General features: G+C 38.0%; 1 protein-coding gene across 1 annotated transcript in view; it reads left to right on the top strand.

Moving 5' to 3' along the window:
* Window positions 1-311: 311 nt before the first annotated feature.
* Window positions 312-15,947, top strand: part of ANAPC4 (anaphase promoting complex subunit 4) — a 19,082-nt gene continuing 3,446 nt past the window's right edge. The window contains exons 1-22 of the mRNA XM_053458333.1: window positions 312-395; window positions 954-1,106; window positions 2,322-2,427; window positions 2,524-2,656; window positions 2,977-3,051; window positions 3,488-3,514; window positions 3,596-3,640; window positions 3,897-3,981; window positions 4,365-4,469; window positions 4,559-4,642; window positions 4,888-4,974; window positions 5,086-5,150; window positions 5,229-5,271; window positions 5,383-5,459; window positions 5,840-5,940; window positions 6,445-6,496; window positions 8,354-8,409; window positions 11,315-11,361; window positions 11,512-11,568; window positions 12,168-12,224; window positions 15,051-15,144; window positions 15,375-15,472. Of these exons, the coding sequence (XP_053314308.1) occupies window positions 999-1,106; window positions 2,322-2,427; window positions 2,524-2,656; window positions 2,977-3,051; window positions 3,488-3,514; window positions 3,596-3,640; window positions 3,897-3,981; window positions 4,365-4,469; window positions 4,559-4,642; window positions 4,888-4,974; window positions 5,086-5,150; window positions 5,229-5,271; window positions 5,383-5,459; window positions 5,840-5,940; window positions 6,445-6,496; window positions 8,354-8,409; window positions 11,315-11,361; window positions 11,512-11,568; window positions 12,168-12,224; window positions 15,051-15,144; window positions 15,375-15,472 (1,602 nt within the window). The 5' untranslated portion in view covers window positions 312-395; window positions 954-998. The remainder of the gene's footprint in view (window positions 396-953; window positions 1,107-2,321; window positions 2,428-2,523; window positions 2,657-2,976; window positions 3,052-3,487; window positions 3,515-3,595; window positions 3,641-3,896; window positions 3,982-4,364; window positions 4,470-4,558; window positions 4,643-4,887; window positions 4,975-5,085; window positions 5,151-5,228; window positions 5,272-5,382; window positions 5,460-5,839; window positions 5,941-6,444; window positions 6,497-8,353; window positions 8,410-11,314; window positions 11,362-11,511; window positions 11,569-12,167; window positions 12,225-15,050; window positions 15,145-15,374; window positions 15,473-15,947) is intronic.

The following is a 15,947-nucleotide window of genomic DNA, read 5'->3' as shown; positions in this document are numbered from 1 at the left end:
CGGCGCCAAATCTACCTCAATGGATGCTTCCAGTACCGTATCCCCAGCTAACACCTATGTAATAAGAAACTAGAAACCCGGTAAGTACATGGCGTTACCGTACGGTAGGCTAATGTAAAAATACTCTTCCTGTTACCGCGCGCGAGTTCGGCTTCTACACAGACCGCGGACTCCAACCAGCGGCTTCCATTTATATATTTATTTAGTTCTAGTTCTTGTTCCCATGGCGACGTGATGCGCTTCCTGTGTAACTTTCCTCGCAGTCTGATTGGTTGTGCAGTGGCGCTGGCGTTTTGCGTCATTGTTATGGCGCGGAGGTTTCCTTGTATGGGGATTCGCCGTGGTTGAGTTCCAGATTGTGGATGCTGAGGGCAAGAGCAGCCCATACGTTTATTGTATGTAAAAGCATTCGTCATTATAGAAGCATTTCAAAGGGCTTTCTGGAATGACCTAACCTACAGGTGCTTTAATCAGCCATCAGTCCTTTCATTTACATTTATTTATTTATTTATTTATTTATGTATGTATGTATGTATGTGTATAATCTATCTATCTATGTATATATCTATGTATATATAAACATACATATCTATATACACACACATATATATATATACATACATGTGTCGTGTCACGTGTCAGTTTGTACACTGCCTATTCCCTCATGTATACTGGTTCCATTTTCGGTCATGTTATTACGCTATTACATAGGCAGAATTTATTTGATTAGCTGTTGCAAAATATCTTAACTAATAGCTCTTTTTATGGGAAATATTTTTTTTTAAAGACTTTTTTGATATGTTCATTATTTTTCAAACATATTTGGTCTCACGGTCACACAGTCAGATTATTTAACTTTATGCCACAGAAAAGTAGTTGTATAGCATTTATCTTTTTTCCATGTTTTATTATTTTTTTTTATAATAATCATATTTATTCTTTTTTATCTGCAGCTACAAAAGTAAGCATTCAGTGTTGATGTCATTATTTACGCCAAAATGCCACCGTTTCGACAAGTTGGGGAGAAGCAGCTTCCTCATGAAATTATATTTATGTCCTGGTCACCTAAAAGAGATCTCATTGCGTTAGTCAACAAAGCTGGAGAGGTAATATGCAGATTGCAATGTGTGCTTAATATTGAGAGAATGTCCACATTTTAAACACTTGAACAGTTCCTTGTAGACAAAATGCTGTTTCATATGTTCATGTAACCCATTATGCTGTTGAAAGTTGAATACAGTGATGTGGTAGACTATCCCTTACGAAAAAATTACTGCAGTTTTTCTGGAGTAATACAGCAGTTTTTTGGACATGAAAAAACTGCAATACTGCACTTTTACTGCAGTATTACTGCACATTTACTGCAGTTTTACTGCATTTGTACTTCACTGTACTGCAGTTGTACTGCAGTTATTTTTGTACAAATGCAATAAAGCTGCAGTACATTGAAGTACAACTGTAGGTTTGCAATATAAAAAAAAAGTGCGGTAAATGTGCAGTAAAACTGCAGTACAGTGAAGTACAAATGCAGTAAAACTGCAGTAAATGTGCAGTAATACTGCAGTAAAAGTGCAGTATTGCAGTTTTTTCATGTCCAAAAAACTGCAGTATTACTTCAGAAAAACTGCAGTAATTTTTCTTAGGGTATGCAATATAATGTGTATCAAATAGTAATATTACTGAAATATAAACTTTTGAGTCACATATAATCATACCTGGGAACTTTTGGCCTCCGGCTACCCGGAGCCTTCCTTTGCGGGACGTGGCCAGGACTGCCCACTGACGGTAGGTGGTCCCACTGGTGTTGGTGGGCGCTCCCGCTGATATCAAGTGTGTTCCCGCTGGCGTCTGCCGGAAACACCCCTAATTCAAGGGGCGCGTCAAGACCCCGCTCGCACGACCCAGAGGATTTGGGTGCTTCACCCGGCAATCTCCGGGTCAAACCTGGAAAGTTCCCAGGTATGCGTATGATGTCACTGAATTATAAATTCCACAAAACTAGCAACAGATTTTTATCAATAAGAGGAGCATGGTAGAAATATAGGAATAATTCTTCAAGTGAAATATCAACTCAGTATTTCAGTTCCAAATGGGATGCCATGCTAAGTGATTTAATACAATTCACATGCATGCTGCTTCTTATTATACAATTTATACAATATTATAAATTTATACAATATTTATTTATATAAATATATTTATACAATATTCAAAACTTGAGGCGTTCCAGCCTGAATAAGCCTGCTGTGGAGCGGTTTGTGGGAGGTATGACGAGTACTCATTTATTTGTGGCTTTCTTTGTATCTTCTGTGACACGCTAGGTCTTGCTTCATCGACTAGCAAATATTCAGAGAGTTTGGAATTTGCCCCCAAATGAAAATACTGGAAAGGAAGTGACATCCCTGGCATGGAGACCAGATGGCAAACGTAAAGTGCATGCTACACTGAGAAAACAATGTATTAATGCTTAGTGATGCATCGCGATCATGTGTCTTTAACTGAAGGCTTTTCTTCTGTTGACAGTTTTGGCTTTTGGTCTTGCCGATACCAAGAAAGTTGTGCTGTGTGATGTAGAAAAGCCTGAAAGCCTCCACTCCTTTTCCGTGGAATCCCCTGTGTCTTGCATGCATTGGATGGAAGTGACTGAGGAGAATAGGCAAGTTAACAAATATCAATATTATCCACAAAAAAAATGGTTTGATTTCACCATAGGTTATGTTACCTCATTATAACAATGTGAAGGTGTACAGGAGTTTTATTGAAGGCATTACAATATATTATTGTATATTTTACTTTAAGATAAGTTTAGATTTCCCAGCTTTTGGAATGTGCAGGTGACATTTTACTGTCTGTAAATATATAGGATAAGATTACAGTTACCCAATGTAGAACAGTGCACTGTTAATGATGTATTATGTACAGTAATGTTACTGTTTGTTTGAAAGCTCCTTATAATCCTTCTTCATTTTTTTTCAGTATCTTGACTTCATTTTACAACGCTGAGGATGAATCTAACACTCTGCTGCCAAAGCTACCTGCTCTGCCGAAAAAGTAATGACTCTTCTGTGGCATGTTTTATTTGCAAGTTTCCCTAGTCTCTGTGGGGAGATTGTCTATCAATTGTTGAATATGTATTTGTTCATCTTTCATGTGTCTAGTGTCATTTTTCCCTTTGAAAAATCGTATGTGTATTTGTCTGTGAAATCTAACGTATTAAGAAAATTAAGCCAAAAGGGCAGTCTATGTGCCGGTACTAGGGGTATCTGTTAATCACCCTTAAAGGCAAGTGTGTGTGGCAAGTCTCTCTTACAAAAATGGGTTGTGTTTGGTTTTAGCAATACATCGTTAATACGTTGAGTTAAAATTCACTTTCCCGTTGTAGCTTGCCATTTAATGAACGAAACACATTATTTTTCAATAGCTTGTTACTTTGTATCGGTTACTGTTATTATGATTGCTAACTTTTTATTTATTTTTATTACTTTAGTTACAGTGCCACAGCAAAGATTTTCAGGTAAGCCGCACTCTATTAGTGTATTTAAACATATGAAGTCTTAGGAATCATTTAATTTCAACCAAAGCCTTTGCGTTCTAGTGAAGAGAAGTCAGATGAAATATTGAAGCTGTTGGGCGATGTAAGGTACGTGAAACATCCATTATTTTCTATACTTATTCTTGTTTTAAATGAGATGAATCATTCTGTGAAAGTACTTTGTCCTGGTTTTTTTTTTAGTTGACCTTGCTCCCTAAATTGCATTTTTTAAGGAGCTAGTATCATGTTGAATTTTTGTATAGTGAAGATTTTGAATTTTATGTTTTCCAAATTGGCGGGGGAGGTGGACTTAACCATTCATACCTGCCTTTATGTTTCGTATTTGTACTTTTTGTTTCTTAAGACTTAATGCTTTGGTCCTTGGAGGAGACTCGGGGCAGATTGAAATCTATGCGTATGGGATGTACAAGATTGCAACAATTACTGAGGTACCGTGTTTCTTTATGGAATTGTTTTAAATAAATTATGTTAAATATTGTGCATTCACAATCCAAGTAATTGAGTTCAAAAGAAGAAAATGGTTTTCAATGTGTTACATTGAGTTTGTGATATCACCCCTCACCCTGTGCAGATTAAGTGTTTTATACAGGTTAATGTTACTGAACCAGATGATTCATGGAAAAAAACACACACACACACACACACACACACACACACACACACACACACACACACACACACACACACACACACACACACATATATGTGTGTGTGTGGCAAAGAGGCCCTCTATCAGCAACCATTAAGAATTCTATTTTGTTTGTCAAAATGTATTGTCTGTATAAAACACTACTTTTTTTTCTGTCTGCAGGTATATGGATCTTGCCTTAGCTTATGCTTATCTAGTGATTTAAAATCCCTTTCAGTTGTTACCGAACTATCAACAAACACTACACCAGAGATTACATATTTCCAGGTGAGTCGTGTTTCCCATGAGTTCCAGTAATTGAGATTTTACACAACTACCGATTTTATTCACCGTTTGTGTTTGTTTTGGATTCACAGCTGGATACTAGTTTGTTGTCTGATTGTTTACCTGAAGTTACACGGATGGCCAGGAAATTTACCCACATTTCTACTCTTCTTCAGGTATCATGCATTCAAAAATAAAACTTTTTGTATCGTAGATTATTGTTGTGAAATCCAATATGAATATATATTTTGATTCTGCATTGTTTGTTACCCTTTAGTGGATGTAATAGTCATTCTAATAATAACAAATATTACATTGTATGTAAACCAGAATATTTTGACGCTAATAGTTAATACAATTGTATTTAGATCACAGTTATTTTGCCTATTAATTTAACTGTCTTTCCTGTTTTTTTTTTTAGTATTTGAAATTATCCCTCACATGTATGTGTGAAGCCTGGGAAGAAATTTTAATGCAGATGGATTCAAGGCTCACTAAGTTTGTACAGGTGTGAAAGAGCACTTTGCGTGTATTGTATGTATTTTTTGTGTGTCTGCATAAGTATGCAAATGTATCATATTCACACTGACCTGTTTATTGTTTTTCTTGGTTGTGTTAGGAAAAAAACACCACAACATCTGTACAGGATGAATTTATGCAGCTGCTCTTGTGGGGTAAAGCAAGGTGAGATATTTTTTTATTTACTTGACTTCATGCTATACTAACCCAAGTACCTAAATTCAATATATCTTTGTCTTATAGTCCTGAGCTCCAGACATTACTGATGAATCAGCTGACAGTCAAAGTAAGTTAAACTGCCTAGATTGTTTCTGCATTTTTTTTTATTCTTGTGAAAAACACTAATAATATGGAGAGGATGTATATTTAGGCAATGTCTTTGTCTTTGTATTGTTAGGGGTTAAAAAAACTGGGACAATCTGTTGAGTCGTCATATTCCACCATACAAAAGCTAGTTATCAGCCACTTACAAAGGTGCGTAAAAAGTCACTTACTGTCTGTCAGATAACAATCCAATATGTGATACTTTGCTTCATAGCCACTGCAACGTTTACTTTTAATCCAAAAATTAGGCATACGTAGTTTCACCGATCTCTTGTGCTCATGTACTGGTCAAACCATCAGGCAATATACTGATAAGTGTTTCCTACTCGAGGAAGGAAGGATTTGTGTGTACCTTGAATCCAGCGTATTGTCTGGAAAACAAACGGTTTTCCAGGACGCTGTAGAGATGGATGTTTTCTACATTGAGCATTTGTGTGTGCAGTAAGCCTTTCGGTATGTAATCCGTACATTGACATATTGCATTACACAAGACTTAAAATCTCACGACTCAGCCTGGTCTTTACTTGCAGTGGAGCAGAAGCTTTGCTGTACCATCTTAGTGAGCTTAAAGGCATGGCTTTGTGGAAGCAGAAGTATGAGCCACTTGGACTTGACGCCAAGGCAATTGAAGGTATATTATATGTGCAAAGGTTTTCTTATGATATATTAGCTGTACCTAAATACAATATGTATACTTGACATGAAGGCTAGTTCCTCACGACACATTTCTCTTGTTCTTTAATGAATACTTTGTATGCAATATCTGTGTGTTTTCAAGCTATACGTGCGTGCGTATATATACTCCCTTTTTAGTAGAGCAGATTCAAAAGTAAACGGGTACGGTTCAGGAGAGTTCATACACTTTAGTGGGTTTCATAACAGAAACTCAAAGTTTCAGCCCTGGGGCTTTTATCATCTTATTTATACTTATATTATCTTAATAAGTGTGCTGAAACATCACGTTTCTGTTATGATACCCACTAAAAGTGAATACAATGAACTGAACCTCAGCAAAATCCTTGGTCTGCTCTTTTACTTTTGTGTGCATGAATGTGTGTGTGTATAAGTGTGTTAGAGAATAATCATCATGTGCTTTGACTTGTTGACATTTTTTTTGTTTACTCTTGTTTTGCAGATGCCGTAACAGCTGTTGGTTCCTTCATACTAAAAGCAAATGAGCTTCTTCAGTAAGTGTGGCATCATGGGCATATGACAGGGGTGTCCAAGTTTTTTCTGCAGTGGGCCACTTCATCAGAATTGTATACGTGTGAGGGCCGCACTCATTTTTCACTGTGACAAAAAATATGGCCTTTAATAAAATATGCAGATTAAAATAAAGTAAATAACACAAAACCTTTACTCTTCCTCTCACTGATTTCTGGGCCTAGAAAGTTTTGCGACTACAAATTCAGGATTCCCTAGATTTATTCTAGGGATGAACTAAAATGAAAATTCTGGACCAAAACATTCAGGGTTCACTTAGCCAAAACTGAAAATGACCCCCACCTTTAAAAATAATAATAAAAACTCACATTTTTAATAAAAGTAGGTAACACACAACTGGACAAAATTAGCAATATGACTTGGCAACCAGTAAATGCTGGCAACCCAGGCAACCAGTAAATGCTGGTACCTAGGCATGATGGGACTGTGCTCGCTGTGATTGCTGTTAGCAATCACACTCCTATCATGCCAAGTCAGCCAGTACATGCTGGTACAGGGTGGCTGTAAGTGATGTGCAGACCCCATACTGCTGGCAGCATCACTACACAAGGGGGGCAGCTAGCTAGGTTTCAGCATGTACTGGCTGACTTGGCATGAAAGGAGTGTGATTGCTAACAGTAGTCACAGTCCCATCATGCCTAGGTTCCAGCACTTACACATCCATCCAGTAAATACTGGAACCTAGGCATTATGGGACTGTGATTGCTGTTAGCAATCACACTCCTATCATGCCAAGTCAGCCAGTACATGCTGGTACAGGGTGGCTGTAAGTGCAGACCCCATACTGCTGGCAGCATCAATACACAAGGGGGGCAGCTGGCCAGGTTTCAGCATGTACTGGCTGACTTGGCATGACAGGAGTGTGATTGCTAACAGCAATCACAGTCCCATCATGCCTAGGTTCCAGCACTTACACATCCATGCTATCACACACACACACACACTCATTTATTCATATAATCATTCATTCACAGATTCATTCCCTCAATCACACACACTCATTCAAACACCCTCCCCACCTCCTTACCTGCAAGGCAGCTCCTCGATGCCGCTTACAGACTTCAGCAGGGGGCGCGGCCTCCCTCTGCCTTCTCTGTTAAAGCACAGAGGAAGTAGGATGTCACGTGAACTCTGCTTCCTCTGTGTGCAGTCCAGAAGACCCTCCCACAAGTAAGTAGCAGGGCTTGAGGTGCGGCTCGCGTAAGATCGGTTGCCCTGGCTGCCGATCTTACGCGGGCCGCACCTCGAGGTCTCGCGGGCCGCATTTGGCCCGCGGGCCGCATGTTGGACGCCCCTGGCATATGAATATGTAGTTTAAAACGTAGGGGAAATACATTAAAAACAAAAACTGAAAACCAGGCCAAATGCTTTCCACATACACAGAATAATTGCCATTTCTAGCATTTTTTAAAGGCATGATTGTAGGTTGGTTACGTTTCAGAATAGAAATATAACCGACATCTTTCAAAGCACCACAGTCCCGCTAAAACATACGTTTCAGGTGTAGACTAGTGGGCAGCCCAGGACCAGTTCTTTACTTGAACCCCCTCCTGTCCGGCTTTTATCCAACCACCACAGCATTTCGTTTACCATCTAAGTGCCTGAAGCACACTCTTTAGCTCTAAAGTAAAACATTGAGCTCATTCCTAGACATTTGTATACGAACTGGAAACTTACAAGTAGGCTGTTCTTAGTAGATTTTCTTTGATCAGTATTTAAGCTTTTACGTGATGTGTGATTTCATTTTTCATTATGTTGATAACATCGTTTCTATGTCACAGAAATACCCAATCTCAATTCTGTTTCTTTTATGTCTTCAGAGTTATAGACAGTGGCATGAAAAACTTCAAAGCATTCTTTCGCTGGCTTTATGTTGGTAAGTTAAAATATCCCCTATCCCCACCGACCTCAATCCACCAGCACTGAGGTTAATATAATAATAATTATGGGAAAATCACTTTATTGACGTTATTTTTCATTAGTTAGGTGCAAGCGATTGCGGCGCCATTCGTTTTTTTTTTAAGGATTTTCATTGAGAGGGAGCACTTTAACCCCTTAATGACAATTGCCAGTCCGGGCACGTCATGGAAAATCAAGTCGTTAACGACAATTGATGTGCCAGGACCGGCACGTCTTTAAACGGGTGCAGAAAGCGATCTACTTTCGCTTTCTGCACCGAAACGGCGTTGCTGTAATGCCTCGACCTCGAGGCATTCAGCAACGCCACGATCGGCACTGGGGGCCATCTCTGGCCCCTCCCCGGGGCATCAACATCCGCCATACATTGTATGGCGGCGGACGCCCGTTTTAAAAGTGTTTAGGAAGCGATCAACGATCACCTCCTAAACTTAAATGGTGTCGCTGGAATGCCTCGATCAGGAGGCATCCAGCGACACCAAACACTTACCTTTGGATGGACTGTGACCGGGAAAAAAAACAATAAAGACGAAAAAGTTCGCTAGGTGTTCTCCAGACCCTCTAGAGAACTCTGGACCTCTTGCAGGTACTGCATTCAACCATGCAAGTCAATGGAGACCAGCTTTCTAATCACAGTGTGATTAGTAAAAATAAATTAAAAAATAAAATTAATAATAATTAGAAAAAAATAGTAAAAAAAACAGTAAAATGTCAAAATAATTTCCCACTGATCAGGGGAACCTTCAAGTTGAAAAAAAATGTTAAATTTTTTTTTTTTTAAAAAGGCAAAAAAAAATAAAATATATATATAAAAAATATATTTTTGTGAGCAAGTCTTAAAATTAGCATATTAGCTTAAAACAATTCTCGCATGGAAAGAGTTAAAATACTGGCATATTAAATGCCCATGGGGTGTCTACTTTAAAAAAAATTATGATTTGATGGGGTAAAATGAATTGGCCGGGTTCAACAATGTCCCAAATAACACGGCGGGAAGGATGGCCACACATCTAATTTCCAATTAGAAAAATGCACACGTACCAAATGTGGCCTTTTAGTTCCCCCCAAAAATGACAAACCCATGCATGTGGGGTATCACTGTATTCAGGAGATGTTGCTGAACACATATTGGGGTGTTGTGTGACAGCGGCATAAACCAGGAGCTGTAAATTCATACATAAAGTAGGTGTGTGGGGGGAAAAATACACACAAAAAAATACTACTGCAAACTGAAAAAATTCTGGTGGTAAAATGTGTGCATGCAAAGAATTAAAATACCAGCATTTAAAATACCCTGGGGTGTCTAGTTTTCAAAATTATATGGTTTTGTTGGGCGCACTGAAATGGCCCGGCTGAAAGATGTACCAAATAGGGCATGGGCAGTGGATCCCCAAATGCCAAAGTTCAACATTGAAAAATGCGCATGCCCCAAATGTGGCCCTTTTGCCCCCAAACAGCCAGGCAAAATCATTAATGTGAGGTTTCGCTGTACTCAGGAGATGTTGCTGAACACATATTGGGGTGTTTTATGATAGTGACATATACCAGAACCTTTTAATTCATACCTGAAGTAAAATGTGTGTGAAAAAACAAATGCAAAAAAATGACTACCACAACGTTTGACAAAGACTGGTGGTAGATATGGTGCATGGAAAGAGTTAAAATACTAGCATTTGAAATACCCTGGGGTGTCTAGTTTTTAAAAATATATGGGTTTATTGGGCACACTGAAATGGCCCGGCTCAAAGATGTACCAAATAGGGCATGGGCAGTTGATCGCCAAACGCCAAAGTTCAACATTGAAAAATGCGCATGCCCCAAATGTGGCCCTTTTGCCCCCAAACAGCCAGGCAAAATCATTCATGTGGGGTATCGCTGTACTCAGGAGATGTTGCTAAACACATATTGGGGTGTTTTATGATAGTGACATATACCAGAACCTGTTTATTTATACCTGAAGTAAAATGTATGTGAAAAAACAAATGCAAAAAAAAATACTACCATAAAGTTTGACAAAGGCTGATGGTAGAATTAGTGCTTGGAAAGGGTTAAAATACTAGCATTTGGAATACCCTGGGCTGTCTAGTTTTCAAAAATACATGACTTGATGGGGTAAATTGCATTGGCCGGCTTCAAAGATACCCGAAATGGCACATGGGGGGAAGAATTACCAGATTTGGAAAAAAATGGTTTTGAAATAGCAAAACGCTACCTGTACTTATTGCCCCACAATGTGTAGAAAAAAGCAAAAAAACATAAAAACATTGGGTATTTCTAAACTCAGGACAAATAGTAGAATCTATTTAGCAGGTTTTTTCATTACCTTTTATAGATGAGTAAAAGATTTTTCAACTAAATTTTTCACCATATTTTATACTTTTTTTAATAGTAAATAATATGATACAGTCAAAACAATGTCATCTAAAGAAAGCCCTTCTTGTCCTGAAAAAAACAATATCTAATGTGTGTGGGTTCAGTAAACGGGAAAGAAGAAAATTACAGCTAAACACGAGCAGCGCAGAAATGTTAAAATGGCCATTGTCACGAAGGGTACAAAAAGTAAAATCAGCCTTTGTCACGAAGGGGTTAATGTTTGTACAAAATAAGGGGCACTTCAAAAACTAATTCAAATAAACAAAATTGAGTGATGATGCAGAGGTTCAAAACAGTAGCAAACATATGTAGAAGTGTCAGATTCCACATACCTTCAATAATTTTGAAATGATCACTGCTACCATATTGGACACCCTGGAGAATTCCCTAAAGATTGCCAGCTCTAGTAAAACACTATCTTATTTTTCAGAAAGTAATAGTAACATAAGTGTTTCAGTTTTTTCCTGATATTGAAATCTCTTTTTTTATAGCTATGTTAAGAATGTCAGATGATCACGTGATTCCTGAACTAAATAAGGTAACTTGCCCTGAAATTGCCACTTTTCTGTGAAGATGCATTTTAATTTCTAAAAAGGTTAACTGTTTTCTCACTTCAGGAAACAAAATTATCATCTAATTTACCAACTAATGCCACACTGTACTCATTTTAGTTTTGCTTTGTTTGTAGATGACTCAGAAGGACATAACATTTGTGGCAGATTTCCTGACTGAGCACTTTAATGAGGTCGGTATCCCTGAGTTTACAGCGGTTTTCTCCCAAAGTTGATGCTTTGTAGCCACGTGGCTTTAAAGGGACAATCCTCATGGACCTAGCATGATACTGCCTGATCAAAAGTAATTCAGCTCTAGACATCTCTCTTAATAATAGTCCTGCGCACTCCAGCTTTCTCTTCACCTGTCTTTGACTATGATGCACTTGGCACCTTCCATGAGCCTAGTTATTATTATTTATTGTTTTATATAGTTCAGGTTCCACTGGGATGTAAATCTGACCCTTGTTTCTGCAGATTGTAAACTCAGGCAATAGAGAAATGGTGTTGTAAAAGGTGTTGGAGAGCGTACAGGGGAAAGTATGTTAATGCAGGAGAAATAAGTACCTTTTAACATTTTATATCAGGCTACGTGTGCCAAAATTCCGTGCGCTAAGATGTTTGGACCAGTGTGCTTTCCCTTCATACAGCGCAGTGGAATGTGCTGGGCCTTTGTGACCAGAAATAATAATCGTTCAGGATAAGTTAATTATATATATGCCTGTTTGGCTCAACTATGTTGAGTGCTTAAACCTATAGTCCATTTGAACATATTCTCTATTTTTTTCTCTAGGCACCTGATTTGTATAACCAAAAAGGCAAATACTTCAATGTAGAACGCGTGGGTCAGGTAAAGTATCACAGTTTCTGAACATGAGAATTCGGCCAGACCTTTCTGATTAACCCCTTCAGGATAAGGGCTATTGACACTTAGATAAGCCATACTGATGTTTGTGTAGCCGTAGTTTCCATACCTCCCATTTAGGACACAAATTACCCCTACCCACTCACACCTGGAGATGAGATCTGTCGCGTTTTCCCCAAGATGTGTACCTCTTTCTAATGAATCATCACCCAAAGTTCCAATTCTGAAGCCACTTCTGTCTACAAAATAACACTTTGCGTCAGTAATAGAGTTAAGTGAAATATTGAAAACTGTTTCTGTAGTAGTTGGCAGTGAAAAGCTGGCCTTCTCTCCTGCCTCTGCAATAAAAATAGTGAAAATTGTCAGTAACTGCCAGCCTTCAGCCTTCTGTCACCATGCTGCACTCACAGAGCCCTGAAATGTTATGTTATTGCAGCTGATTTACATGCTTTATAAATCAGGAGGAACATTTCTTCCCCATAGGACAGAAAGCCTTTTCTTTCACAGCTCTAATCAGGAACCTTTGTGTTTTATTTGTCTTGACATTGTGTGTGGTCAGAAAACTTGTCCCTTGGTACCCCTAAATTCACATATGTGATTTTAAGTACCCAAATGTCATCTGACATTTTTCTATGCATTTTTCCCAATTAATAAAAAAAAACACCACAATTTTGTTCCATAAAACCATTAACCTTGCTTGAAAAAAAAATGTTGAGCGACCCTCACATGAAAGACGTTCTCGGGAGACCTGAGTCTGGGTATTTTAGCATTGCAACATGATTGTATAGCCACGAGACGTGATTTCAAGTAGAATTTGTATAGCATTCTTGGTAAATCACGAGAACCTTTAGTGCAGATGAAGTCTCTTTAACCCCTTCACATGCATGAGCTCACAGTGCATTGTCCTTAATGGGTTTAAGGACTACCAGTTGTCCTCAAGGGGTTAAAATAAGGCCAGTAGGAATAGAGAGTACTAATGAGGGCTTTCTATAATAATGAGCTCTTATCCTCTGGGATAAGAGTATCATTGAAGCCAAGTGCTGCCCATTTACTTCTTCTCTGGCATTTGTAATTACTAAGATAAATTCCTGACGGGACTCGAGTATCACTCTAGGTGAGGACATGTAAATATTTTGAGTGTTTTATCAGAACAAATTTACACTAATGTGGTATTCACATTGTTCACTTTCGAGCTTCCATCCAGTGATTTATTTGGGCATTTTTTTTTATTTTTTAAATAAAACAGGAAGGTTTATTTTTTTGATACATCGAATGCATAACATACGTCCTTCGTTTTTAAATAAAACTTTCAATTAACTTTTGTTTTTATTTCTATTGACTATTTTTGTTATTATTCTAAGGCTAGGTTTCCACTTGGGTTTTTGTCCGGCGTTTTTTTCTTGATGAAAAACGCCAGGAAAACTGCCAAGAAAACTGCCACTGCATTTACCTGCGTTTTGGCGTTTTTTCTGCAGTTTTTTCTGGCGTTTTAGCCTTTCTGTGGAAATTGCTTTTTTTGACCTTAGGCAGTTTTTCCAGCCTTTACAAGTTAGAAGTTTCACCCAGCTAAAAGGGATTAGGATAAATGGCAAGTATCTGCCCTCTCCTGATGTCATTTACTTGGTAGACCCTTTTGTCTCTTTTCTGTGGTTTGTAAGGCATGCTTTATTCCGAATGTCTGCTCCTCTGGGAAGATTGGCCCCAAATGATAGTGCAAATTGTTTGCTGTTGCTTTTGGCACGCAGGATCCGGTCGCGTATGTTTGTTTGTAATGGCATGTTTGTTCCAAATGGTGTAAAATTCAATATGAACCAGTCCAGGACTTTGTTTTGTGTGAAACTGTTTGTTTTCAGCCTATTTCTCGTAGGACACACAGATACCGGGTCCATCCTCTGCATTGTAACTGTGGAAAAAACGCCATAAAAAACGCCAAGGCAATAAACCCACATGGCTTTTTCATGGCGTTTTTTCTCTCCCATAGACTTCTATTGGAGAAAAAAAGCCAAGATTTCTTGCAAAAAACGCCAGAGTGTCAACATGCTGCAGTTTTTAAAAACTGCCACAGAGCCCAAAAAAGCAGAAAAACGCCAAAGAGGACTGAAAAAACGCCAAACAGAAAAACGCCAAGTGGAAATGGCATTTTGCGATTTCCTATTGAATTACAGCTAACATCTGGCTGCAGGCGTTTTTCACAAAAAAACGCCAGGTGGCGCTATTGGCGTTTTTAGCATAAAAAACCCCAATGGAAACCAAGCCTAATATCCAAGTTTACTTTTATGTGCAAAACAATTATCAGCGTTTAGCATCCCTTGTATGCTTTGGATGTGTAGCTTTTTCATTTTGTGCCTCACACGTTTTGGGTTACTGCGCTATATCGCCCCACCGCATGTATTGCATTCTTAAGGTTTTTTGGGGGTTTTTTTTGGTATACAATTGTATGTTAGGATTTTAGCGTAGCAGATAAAGTATTAATATTTGATGTGTCAAAACTCTAATAATACATGTGTACTTGGGACATTGCTTTAGATGGTTCATTTGGTTATGTTAGTAAGAATTAAATAAAAAAATTGAAACAGAGAGGTTTGATTTTTTTAAAAATATAAAAAAATGACATTTAGAAGTAATAAGTGTATATGTAGAAACGTCCTGGGAAATAAAAGCAAGCCTGGCTATCTTACAATGGACATTTTGTGTAATGATACACTTATTTTTTTATGATAATGGTTGGACTTAATTAGAAAATATAACAACCTTGAAACTGTATGTTAAGGCTGATCCCTGAAAAGTCACCCGTTGTTTCTTAATCCTTAGTATTTGAAAGATGAAGATGATGACCTGATGTCTACGCCGAGCACAGAAGGAAACCAGTGGTTTAACTTTCTCCAGAAAAGTACTTACCTGAAAGGCAAGTATCGCTTCAATTAAAAGGATCTTTGGCTTCTTCAAAAGTAGAGCGGCACATTAAATATACAAACGTAAAAAATGCAGTGTATTTCTTCAAATTATTCATAGAAGTTACCCTGTCCACTAAGGAGGAGCGGGGAGCCCTAAACAGACTTCCCAGAAGGTGTTAGCAGCGCCACCTACAGCATTAGTAACATATGACACTTTTCTTCTAACATTTTCTTTTTTTAGATAGTCCACTGTTGTTTCCCTGTTATCCTGAAAAATCATTGCATTTTGTCAAACGACAAATGGAAGGTGTTATTAACCTGTGCCTTGCGAAGCCAGCAGTAAGTCTTTATTATTCCTCATTTGTAAAATAATATATAACAATATATAATAATATAACAAGGGAAGAGCGGCACACCAAGATATTTTAATGAATATTTATATATAGGTGCAAATACGCCAACTTGTATATATAGATATAGGTATATATAGAATAAATAGTAATTTGTTAAATTATATATATATATATATATATATATATATATTAAAGGTGGACCTGTTCCCTTTGCAAAATGTGGGCCTAGGGGGCAGCAATCTTGACCTGATTTTGATGATCATATTTTACTCACAGAGTACCAGCAGATTCTATAGCACCATTACAACGGGGGAGTTTTATTTATATAGAGCCAGGAGATTTCTGAGCTCTCTTACTATAGGGTAAAGTGAAAGTAAATTATTTAAATGATAACAGGCGTTTACCTGGTGTAGAAGGAGAAGCGCTCTTACAAGCTTACAATATATTTGATTGAGGGGGAG

This window comes from Spea bombifrons, chromosome 1 (assembly GCF_027358695.1).
Source record: "Spea bombifrons isolate aSpeBom1 chromosome 1, aSpeBom1.2.pri, whole genome shotgun sequence".
Classification (NCBI taxonomy): Eukaryota; Metazoa; Chordata; class Amphibia; order Anura; family Pelobatidae; genus Spea; species Spea bombifrons.
This window is presented reverse-complemented; position numbering and strand designations above follow the sequence as displayed.